The sequence below is a fragment of the Cephus cinctus genome, unplaced genomic scaffold (genome assembly GCF_000341935.2).
Source record: "Cephus cinctus unplaced genomic scaffold, Ccin1 Ccin1_scaffold0132, whole genome shotgun sequence".
NCBI classification, from domain to species: Eukaryota; Metazoa; Arthropoda; class Insecta; order Hymenoptera; family Cephidae; genus Cephus; species Cephus cinctus.
Window position 1 is genome coordinate 1185311 of NW_014332865.1, and position 12090 is coordinate 1197400.

A 12090-nucleotide genomic window follows, 5' to 3' on the forward strand; every position below is an offset into this window, starting at 1 on the left:
AAAAAAAAGGGGGGGGGGGGGGGAGGTACTTTTCTCATGCAACTGAGTTTTGTAGTTCCTGATACATTTTAGCGATGGTACGCGCGATTTTATTTAAAAAAAGAAAAAACAAGATTGAAAAAATTATCTGTTAACCTCACGTAGCAGAAGATATTTTTCAATAATCATCGGTAGATGATTTTACACAGTAGACGTTAATAGTTCTACTCAAACGCAACAAAAAATTATTTTTATCTACTTATTTCGAATATGTAGAAAACGGGTGACTCCCCTTACATCTGCTCGCGTACAAACACAAGTTCTGGGCTCCTTTCCGGTTCTGAATTATAGAACTGGTGCTCTTTCATGAATATGAGAGTTCTAGCCTTTAACAATTTTTGAATATTTATTCAACATTTTTATCGACCATTCATCTGCATGAACCTGCAAGCCTTCACCCTTATTATAATATCCACCTAAATTGTAGACGGGTGAAATTATATAATTTCGTAACATATTTATATTATGCAAAAAAAAAAGGGTACAGCTGCCAGATCAAAAGTGAAATTTTAATGACTATAGCTCATTATTATATTTTATGATGCCATCTTTGCATCCCTTTTAAAAAACACGAGAATCGGGGTGACTTCGGTATACGTAAAATTTAACGGTAGCAATATGCTATTAGGGTACCACCTTGTGCAATTTCTTCTCCGAGCACAAGCTGTGAAAAATAAAATCGTAATAAAAGTTTTTAAATTTCCACCCCTAGTGCCTTTTTTTTTTTGTATTTTAATGTCAAACGAGATTTGCCATTCCTTCCTTTAAATTCAAGAAGGAACTTTTGAAAGGTAGAAAATTTAATTTCTCGACGTCAAATATTACCCTTCACTTCATCCATCCGCAAACAATAAGACGAAATGAGGTTGTGAATTTTAAAGCACGTCCTTCGAAGAAGGCTACTTTTTGAATTATTCTTTGAAATTATCAATGAGGTTCGATTTGATAGATACCATTTTTATTGTATACCTATATTCTCTCTAGTTATATACACATATATATACGTAGAGTCCAGGGTGCGCGCAAGTCACAGTCCGATGAGAATTGCGAAAGAAAATCTTACATAACGTACGTATAACGTAAATACGTATCTTTTTGTGCAAATAGTATGGTACTCCAACGTGATCATTACCGTCATTATATCACTATATGTAATTCTTTCAGGAATACGTAAATTATTCCAGAGGGGCCAACCTCGTGTGACTTTCAACATTAAAGAGTCCTCTAGACTTTGACATTTAACTTCTGAATCAATTATATATGTACATACGTGAGCATGGAATGACGAGCAATGTTGGAAGTGAGGTTAGAATATTAAAAAAAAAAAAAAAAAAAAAATCAGGAATACGTAAATTATTCCAGAGGGGCCAACCTCGTGTGACTTTCAACATTAAAGAGTCCTCTAGACTTTGACATTTAACTTCTGAATCAATTATATATGTACATACGTGAGCATGGAATGACGAGCAATGTTGGAAGTGAGGTTAGAATATAAAAAAAAAAAAAAAAAAAAAACATGGTAACCACTCAATGAAAGTATCGTCGGTTTACACATTGAAAACGATTACTTCTTTTTCCCTACATCGTATAAATATATGTATATCGGTATTTTCACACGATGAAAACCACATCGATTTATTCATTCGTGGAAATCGTGCGTAACGGCGCACAAAACGCTACTAAACATCCCTTTTAGTCGATCCTTCATTCCTTGCTCGAATCCAATCCCTTATCCATCACGCATCCCCATTCAATTGGACGGCCGTATTTTCCACGTATTCAAACCACATTTGCACGCCTTGAAAAAGGGTATTAGCCGTGTGTGAGTTTATCCGCTATTTAAAAGTGTTATCAGCACCATCTTGAAATGTCAATGTCCCTGTTGCCTGTCTATAACTTTGCCTGATTAACCATTTTAGGACTTATAGTTATCCTAAAAATTCTCTCTCTCTCTCTCTCTCTCTCTCTCTCTCTCTCTCTCTCTCTTTCTATTGGTCTCTCGCTCTGGTAATTTCGTGAAAACGATTAAAAGACTGACGAATGAAATGTTGGTAACCCTCGGCATTCAGGCCTCATTTATTCCTTAATCCAGCCTCATCCCTCACTTCTGCGCTTCGCCCTTCCGGACCATCGTTTTCGTTGCCTCCCGACTATGTACCTGTTTTAATTATCAACAGGCCCCATTAGCCAGATATTAATGAGAATTTTGCTCCGCTACGGCCCCTAGCACGTAACGATCATTTGTTCTCACAGCACTACGAGAAGCCTTGGCGTTTCTTCTTCTTTTCCTCAATTCTAACCGACTCTGATAAACACTTTTGTTTCTCTTTTTATACATTCACAAGGCACCGTAATCTCCGTTTAATTATCGAATGACGTCACCACGTCTTTCCCTCTAACAAAGATCTTTTTACTGAAATAACGAAAAAATAAAGAAAGAGCTCTTTCTACGCTGGGGCTTTGTAAAAAAGTGCACGAGACTGTAAATAATCGTACAAAAATTTTGTGCTCCTAGCTGATTACGTCTTTTTAAGCTGTGCTAGATGGATACACATTTTTCTGTTTCTACGAGTCTCTCGATTCGCGATAACGGAAACACCAGTATACTCGACAAAAATAAAGGACTTATTTTTGCCTATCTTCAATCATATCGAATCCACCAAATTGTATACTTTGTCCAATTTTAATAAAACTTTCATACGTATAGCGAGCACTGTATTTACAGTGTACAAAAATCGAACCGATATTTTCGTTTCGACATCATAAAAGCCATCCGCCTTTGTTTCTGTTTGTTGAACTCATATTTCCCGGGCTTTAATGCTAGTCCAGTTCTCACCTGACTACCTTGGAACAAAATATATGTGTTATATATACATATAAACGGATCAACGAAATTCATTTCATACAGTTTTTTTTTCTCGTAACGCACAAATTTTTGTACTCTGGTACGTGGCCGAACACAATCCATTCGGATAATGGATGTTAACCATGCATCACAGCGTTATAATACTACAATCCTGTGGAATATCAATTTCCTTTTTTTCTTTTCATATTGTTCACACGTCAGATTTTTCCATGTTTCGAAATTGTGCAAGGCGTCATATGAATGGTCATAAAAATTTTCACTCCAAACCCCATTCATTCAATTTTTTCCTCGAACAACTGACAAAGACTTATTATAAGCTCCATATAAAGCGACACTTGCATAATATGAATTTTATAACTCTTTTTTTTTTCTGCCACCAGAAAACAATATTGCCAGAGGCCGTTCATTTTTGGCAAAGTGCACTGATGGTACGCGAGACCAAGAATACGATACGACTGAACAGGTAAGAGTGACAATCAGTAAATATCTGATGTTGGCCAAGCATTTGCATACGTATAAGAAATGAATATCTTTACCCTTACGGCATTATGCCAAGAAATTAATATCAAGCGAAGGTTACAGTAGCCCTGAGTGGTCATACGGGTGGCCACCATGAGTATCCCATATAGTGATTTGCCCGCGGCAATTTTCTCTAATTTGCATATGTACGAAAACGCAAAGCAGAACTGCGTGAATATGTATGACAGAGATTCGTAGGTGTGTTGTCGCTGTTTGATTTATTGCCACGAGCGTAGTGGTCGTAGGATTACAGTACCTAAGGGTTGGCTGATCCTAGTGGGTAGTTGCCTTATGAAAGTTACTATGCAAATCCATTCCCCCGAGAGGATTTCTGTCTTCTTCGCCGTAGCGATTCGAACACTGCTGGTTATTTTTGTTTTATGAATATCAAGTTAAGTTTCTATTGACAAACTCTTGTCCAGGCTATGAAAAATATGATGATATCTCTAGATAACGGATTTTTGTATTTTACGTAAGTCGATTGTAGGGATTAGATCCTTTTACGATCGTATATGGGACTTCTAATCGAATGATCAAAGGTTACTCGGGAGTTGACAAAGTGGGATGTGTTTCCCTTTCTATCAAGGTAAAGCCCTATGGTGGATTCCCATGGGTGCGAATTTCAAAGGGAATACTAGTTTCCCCGCATATCCCTTGGCCATGGTAAACTTTGTCGCTGGTACTCGGGAGTTTTTGAATTTATTGTGGCCGAACACATATCACGTGTGTCGAATGGGAAAGACTGAGAATAAGGTGAAAGAAAGGTAACAATGAGAAGAGAGGGCGTAATGAAAATTTAAGATATAAAATGAAGAATTTCAGTGCCTTGTGTAATATACGTATATCAGTGCTGTTAGAAAATTTCGATGAACGTTGACTTGAATTAAATTTTTTTTTAATATTATCTGGATATCTTAGATAAATATTATCACTCGTTTCTTGAAAAAAAGCGATTACCATTTCAATAGGTATGACATATTTTTATAATGTTACAGGTATATGGAATTTTGAAGGGATCCTACCTATTGTAACTTCAATGTGCTTTTTATGGAATCATTCGAGATTTTCAATTAACATACATTTATTCAACTATACCAATGGGGATTCTAATATACATATATGTATATGTTGTAAAAATAATTTTCAAGTGAAATTACAAAGAAATACGACTCTTCGCGAAGAAATCGATATCACATAATGAAAGTGGGCGAGTCGTGGACTGTATGGCGGTAACGTAAAACCGAAAAATATGACCTATAAACGATATCAGACAGTATCGACCCTCCAGCGCGCCACCGATTAACAATCGACGGATCCAATAATGATCGAGAATGCATAAGGCACGATACTGCGTCACGATTTATTTCCCGCTGTTGTAAATATAGCCAATTAAAAAAAGCGTTACTCACCGTCTTTCTAGTCACTCCACATATCCACAAGATACTCTACTTGATTCTGGAACCCTGAAGTGGTCGCGATATGGTACGGTAGACTATACAATACTATACAAACTGCACAAGACTAGAACAAAATGATACGAGACGATAAAAAATTTACAAGACGAATATACGTCTGTCCCTAAACTCGACTACGCCGTGACTGACGCTATAAATTTCGAAAATCAGACAACTTCCCGGTAGGCGCGCTGTAATACAATCCTTGGGCCAATCAGATTGGCGGACAGATCGGCTTCGCCGGAACGCTCGCAATCTTCAGTGGTTTGCTGCGATCCCTATATAGTAAATCCTGGTATCCTTCGCTCTTGCGGTGGCTGTAATTCCATTTTCAGAAGGTTGGGAATCTCATCCACGTCTACTTCCTCGATAGACGACTCCAGGCCGTCACTGCGACTTCCGTGTGCCCTCTGAATCGGAAAGACGCTCGCCGAATGTCCCGCGTAATTGGCCGAGTGTATACTCCGTTCTGGTTATCTCGTCGTCACGCTAGCGCGCTTCTCCAGGACCGTAATTGGCACTCTTGGGCCCGGTAGTATTGAAATTTTAACAGAATCCTTTCGGATCCGCTTGAAAATGACAAAACACAGAAGAAAACGTTTCCACGAAGGAAATAATACACAGTCTAACACCACGGAGTCCCTTCCCCACGCATAGGGCCCCAGGATATAGTGGAAAAACGCAGAATTTCACGTCTTTTGCCATGCATCCTAAAATGCCACGTCACAGCGTCATTTACGTCAAAAGTGAAATTTCTTTCAAATGTACTTAAGTATATCTTTTTTTTTTGCTGACCTAAATATGTTTCTAAATTTATTTTTTGTCATATCTAATAATGCGATTCCTTAGAGGAGTGGGTCTCTTCGGACAAAATGGCCTTTTAACGACCGTACTTTTCTGGAAACCGCTTTATCAATCTTCTACTACTCGAGGCCAGCATGGCGCCATCCCGCCCACACTGTAATATATGATTGCTGAACATAATTCTTTATCGCCATTCTTCGCTGTTTGCAAAAAAGCTATTTATATTCTAAATCATTATTATCATTATCATCTATGAACAGTTACAAACGACCTAGAAAATTTTGAATCCTCTTAATACAGGTGGACACGTAGGTAGATGCGTATATGGAAAATGAATTGTTCGGGCGTTATAAAAGTCTGAAGCTCTTTACCTGTTATAAAGTATAAAGTTTTCCTTATTCGTTTCACGTAGCTGGAACATTCTAATGTTTGTTTAAAGTACATTTTCTCGGAGGATGCGGTAAATCATGTGACGCAATTAAGAGTTGCCGTAGCCATATCGATACCGAGATATGGTAGAAGGCAACCAGCTAACCTAGAAGAACGGCGGAGAGAGGGCAGTTTTAATGGGAAAGTCAGGCAAGAGGAAACCGCGAAGTCGATTTTCAAGAAGCAATAGTGGATTTCGCTATTGGAAATACGCTGAATTGTTTTAGCCGATATTTCTAAAGGATTTATGAAATTATATGACTTAGTTAACAATTTCCGGCACAACCTAATCCCACATCCTGACTCAGGTTAGCTCTTGCGGTTTATCATAACAGTCTTTCGCTGATCTTCAAGGAATCTTGAAAAATTATTAAAATCTCAAGAACAACCTCATTTATTGTACAATAACGATATAGTTGTACAAGAAGCTAACTAGCAGTTTTTAATAAATAATGAGAAGTTTTGAGTCTTTAACTTATTTTCCAAGTAATTCGATCTTTTTCAAACTTAACCACTTTGATTACTCTTCGATCAAAACTTTTCTCCTCTTTTCTTTTCAATCTTTGAAACGTAAACAAATTAGATACAGTATAGATCATTCATAAATTTTATTTGGTGATACATATAAGATCCAACTGCGACGCATCTAATGAGACTATCTTGACTAGACTAGTTTGTAGGATCCGAATTGCCTTTAAAATCTGTAGATAATTTCGAGCTTACTTCTGTGTAATTCGTATGACCCGATACACCATGAATTGTAAGGGCTTCTACGGAAATATAAGACTTCGAAAGATCAAGATTCGACATATGAATGTGCTCTCTGGCGTAATTGCAAATGGAATATTTGATCGTTATAGAGAAAGAAATCCAAAAAAAATCACTATTCGATGGATTCGAAGAGTTAAGCGGTTGGAGGCTTAATTTACACGACAAGTAACCAGTGGGGAGTAAATAATTCAATCGTCCCGTCATATTATGGACATTTCTGGATTTACCTAGGAACACAGTCGGTAATCCGTTACAGTCTGCTCCTGATAATACAATATAAAAATGAACTGTTTGATTTAGCACCTGAACGACCCGTTTGCTGATCCTGAACTAACGTTACTCCGTAACGTCCCGTTCTGAAAGATACATCCTATAATTAACAATTAACACGTTCGCTGACAATTTTATATTTTAACAATTATTTTCTACATATACGTTATTTTCATACAGAATACTAGTACCATTGGATATATCATAGTCGGATCTTGTATTCAGCATCAAATAAGATATACGAATGATCTATACTGTATTTACATTTTCTTTACTCGCTTTCCGAACCTTTTCCGTCAATTCTTCTCTTTCACTTTCGTGAATCTCCTCCCTCGTTTGCTACCCTATCCAGAGCCGCCGCCATCTTTGTCTCTGCTTCCATGACTCAGGGATCCCTCGTTGTTAAGTCGGCTCTTGTGAAAACATTGAAGAAGTTTTTGCCAAAGGGAGTGAGGACGATGGCCGGTGAGTGTCTCCTTAAATTGGTACGACCCTGAGGATTCGCAGTCTGCTTTACATCTATCCTTCTTCGTCCTCTTTCTTCTCCCATTCCTACGTCTTCTTTTTTTCTTCCTCCTTTTCTACTTTACTCTCGCTCACCTACCCTCCTCCCGGCATTGCTCCATTTCGGATCCTACGAGAAGCTCCAAGTGGAATCCGCGCTGGCGTTGGCAAGAACAAATATAGAAGTTGACTGACAAATTGATACGGTTCATCGTGGGCAGCGCGGATGGCTCCAAAGAGACAAGAAGTATAAAGGCAAAGAATGAATGCCGCTTTAAGGATTTGAAGGTTAACCGTAGATTTCCTGTGGGAAATTACCAGTGTTAAGTCATTGCTTGAGAATAAAAGATTTTCATGGGATTGAGATATATCTTTCTAGGTCACTACGTAAACACTGTGGCTGCCCATCACTTAGATGTACCCTGCATGACATAGTTAGATTGTAACTTATTAAGATCTAGAACTTGTATGAATAATCTGCCGTGATTAGCTGGGCTGGTGGGAGTAATTCGTAAGTTGGATGAAATGGCTATTAATTACCGATAAGTCGCTAATCGAGAAGTCAGCTTAATGAGTATGGAGACGAGGTAGGAAATGAGATGGATCTCATAATTACTTATCGACCAATTCGTACTCCCGGTAAAAGTACATTAGCTGCGAGCTGCTCCTAGAAAGGAAGTTTCGTCTTGGCGTCCAGAGACTCGGTTAAAACTCCAAGCAGTAAAGGAGTATTAATTGCAAGAATTAATTAGAAACTTTAGTCGTGGCGCGCGACTGTTTGTAGCCTTGTTAAATAAATAATGGAACGGCAACCTCTAGCCGGAGAATTTCAGTAGGTGGTACGCTTCCTTTCTTCGTCCCTCTGGTGACTGTAAAAGTCACTTTCTTAAGTGTTCGAATGCGCAGGGAGACTTTTCTCTTCCTCTCCCGGTCTCTCAAAGCCGCTTAAGGCACTCCGCAACCGAAACTGCCTGCTGACGCTGAGCTAATTATTAAAATTAATAGGAAAACTTTTTCATGAGCTTTCTGCAGATCATGGATAAAATAGGACCCAAGATTGGATGACGGTGTGCCATAAAGGTAAATCCACCATGAGGTACCTTCAGTGACAATACAGGAAGTCCCTCCTAACGGAATATCTCTATGGGAAAAATTCTCTACGAGAAATAAATCCACCAAGATGCCCTTCCTTTAGAATGACGAACGTGCCAAATGTCCAGAAAGTCTGTGTGGAGTGCGCCCCAAGTGCACGTACCCCAAAGCCTGGCATTCCGAAGGCAGACGTTTCCAGAGGCTAAAACGTTACACACTTTGACGAAGAAACGAGATGCCGCGCAGGCACGGTGCCAACTTGACGAGTAAACAGTGCACTCTTTACTTTAGCCTTTCCTACTTGCCTGAAGCTAGCGAATACCGTCAGTTGAGATACCGCCGCTTACATGCGGATCTACAATCCATGTCAAGTCAAATTCGTAGTAGACATGAACCTGGAAAATGTTTTTCTTCAAGATTTCAATTTCGATCTCCGTCCCGTCAGTCTCTTCCTTTCGCAGTTAAAGTTAACACGAGAACGACCCATCGCCATTTCTTAGTTATAAATTATGTAGCTTAGAGCAACTTATACTCTGTACTGCTTAGAGAATGGAATCCATACGAACACGTAGAATAATCTCCATGGATACGCAAAAGCCTACTGTGCATACACGTCTTGTATGCAGTTTACGTGTGACGGCTGGAGAGTAGCAAGTCAGACGGGTAACGAGGCAGAAAAGGACGAAAAAGCAGATGATACAGTTTACCTGAAGAGACTCGAGCTTTCTCAAGGGAAAAATGGAGGATAGTGCTTCTAGACATTTGCCGATTCGTAACAGGAGGCTGAAGGCAAAGTTATGTGATATCGTGTGACGTAATAGAATTTGTACCTACGATTATAATTCGGTTGAATATTGTGTGACGAAAATACTCCCCAACTTCAAAGGCAACGTGTTCCGAATGACGCCATTCAAAATCTCATTCACCAATGTACACTTGATACTCCTTATGGAAGTTTCTATACTGTATTAACTGGCGTCGCCGTGGCGTCCCTCTTCTCTTGGGGGGCGAGTCTCTAACCTCACTTTCGTGTGAATCTACATTCCTATTTACTGTCACTGCTCCTGGTTCCAGGGATCTGCTTTAGGGGCTGGTAATATTACTGAGAACTAAGCCTGCTACAGAAATTCATCGCCAACCACTTCGCCGAAGCGATTAATATTCACTTAGGGTGTGTATACAATTTCCATACGTTTCCAGAACAATTTACCGTCTCGTACTGACGCGCTCTCGCAGCCTCCTACAAATAGGCCACCCCCCAGACAAGACCGCAATATTATCAGGCCTGAGGAGTCCTTAATGATATTTTGATAGAAGAGATGGCGCCACGCGCATCTCAAATACCTCAGTCCCTTGATTTTGCACTAAGGGTAATCTTGGCAGGAGTACCTTACAAGGAAATTCCTCATGAATGCTCATTAATTGATTTAAATATTTTATTGGATCAAACCTACCGATTCTATATAAAAACTAACGATGCTTTTCAGTAAAATATATCACGTTACATCGCATTAACTGGTGTTTGTGATGTAATACGATATACCAGCTGTTAAGTCTCACTACGGAACACACTCATTTTTCTTAGACTTTGCGTTAACTTCGTTCAACGTTCAATAGTAGATTCAACTTCAATGTGAACATAGTCCCGCATTACTAAAAAAAAAAACGTAATAAAATTCAACGTAACTTTTTCGTAAAATTTATTATAAATTTTTCTAAATTACAGAAATCTCTATCTAATCTCTAGATGGAGACTGGTTAGGGAGGCATACCATTAATTTATATTAGTTGATATTTTTTTTTTCATTCCTTCAAATACCTTTTGCATGTTTTAGGGAATTCACCCATGGAATCCTGTAGTCTGTACCTTTAGCCCATTTTGTATTAAAAACTAATAGCGTTCATCCAGTCTGATATCAATCTTTTCCCAGACCTTCGTCCGCAACTTTAACACCCTGTCAAGGTATCGACAGCACCCTTCACTGAGGTAACACCGAGAGGGTTGATGACCAAGGCTTCTCGTAAATCTGAAGAAGAAGCGCATGCATAATTCAAGCAAAATACTAGAGGGCTGAATTTTCGCATGATTTTCAACAGTAAAGAAGTGTCTTAGTTATTTATTCTCGAATGCTATATGTACACTTTTCACCCTCAGCCAATTTACTAGCCTCGCATCATATACGTTGCTATTCGCTTCTTATCTTTTATGTTTTATTACTCAGCACCTAAAAAATCACAGCTGTTCTAATACAGACCACAAAATTTTCCTTAAAACCTTCGGTACGTTAGGCGTTCTACGTAATTTCTTAAAAAGCACTGGCAAATCCGCCCCCTAAAATACCCCACATTGGGAAACCGCAAGACGAAACAGATTTGACGCCCTCAGTGGCCAGCAACTTCACGATAGATCCATTCAGACTCTCTTTGGCGAATAATTCGGATAATGCCTTTGACGGAGCTTTTTCTACTTTGAGCGTGCTAACCCCTACAATCTCACTCCCCAGTACACGGATTCCCAGAAAGCTTTAAATGGACCTACCGTACCTCTTTTCAAACGTACCCCCAATCGCTGAAAATTAAAGCCAAAAGAAGCCTCAGCAAGAATTCTACGATTCTGTACACATCTTCGTTCAGGCGACCTTGTCTTTTCATTCCCTAAGGACGTAGGGGTTGCGGAGCGTAGTAGGTCTGAAAATGAAAAGCGATTATTTCCCGTACCCACGGCCCGCGACGATTCGACTGTACGTAAGCTCCGTCGCAAGCAGTCCATTAAATTTCATGATATAACAACATCCAACTTTCGACCGCTCGTATCCAGGGAAGCAAACTGATTTGCGAGGGGGTGAAGTAGCGCCCTTAAAGCACGCGAGGTGAAATCTCCAGGCGCCTTTAGCTCTAGTGCCAGTTTTATGACCCGTGGGAAAATGAAATGTTCACAATGAAGTGCTGGCTGGGGGGGGGGCTGAATTACGAGCTACCGAAAGTCCACGTAACGCAGCTCAAAGGGATGAGGCATACGAGGGAGGTGGGGTTGTTGAAACTGTAACAGCGCGAAATGCGCGACGAAATATTAAAATGCTGTGGTTGCAAAATTCGCGTAACATTTTTTTTTCCCTCCACGCTCTTATGCGTCACAGCGGAAACTGAAGATCAGATTTGATCCTGTGAAATTTTTTATCGCTCCATCCTTTAAAAGCTCACGTCACGCAAGCCCGCTCGATAAGACTTGAATTACGTAGGCGATATGACACGACCACCAGGAAACGTAGTGGGGATGAAGAGGGTGGCCTATCGAGACGAGACATAAAATTTCCACACTATTTATCCACCCCCCCCCCCCCC

At 39.6% G+C, this 12090-nt stretch overlaps 2 protein-coding genes across 6 annotated transcripts in view; one reads left to right on the forward strand and one right to left on the reverse strand.

The window, feature by feature from the left end:
- LOC107263034 (leishmanolysin-like peptidase) overlaps positions 1-12090 on the forward strand; it is a 181466-nt gene that overhangs the window by 146935 nt on the left and 22441 nt on the right. For all 5 annotated transcript variants that reach the window (XM_015729825.2, XM_025080396.1, XM_015729824.2 and 2 more), the window contains one exon: positions 3286-3368. In XM_015729825.2, coding sequence (XP_015585311.2) covers positions 3286-3368 — 83 coding nt within the window. The remainder of the gene's footprint in view (positions 1-3285; positions 3369-12090) is intronic.
- Positions 10316-12090, reverse strand: part of LOC112493710 — a 6834-nt gene continuing 5059 nt past the window's right edge. Inside the window, exons 3-5 of the mRNA XM_025080407.1 lie at positions 11309-11436; positions 10568-10775; positions 10316-10401 (exon numbers count right to left, since the gene is read on the reverse strand). Coding sequence (XP_024936175.1) covers positions 10728-10775; positions 11309-11436 — 176 coding nt within the window. The 3' untranslated portion in view covers positions 10316-10401; positions 10568-10727. The remainder of the gene's footprint in view (positions 10402-10567; positions 10776-11308; positions 11437-12090) is intronic.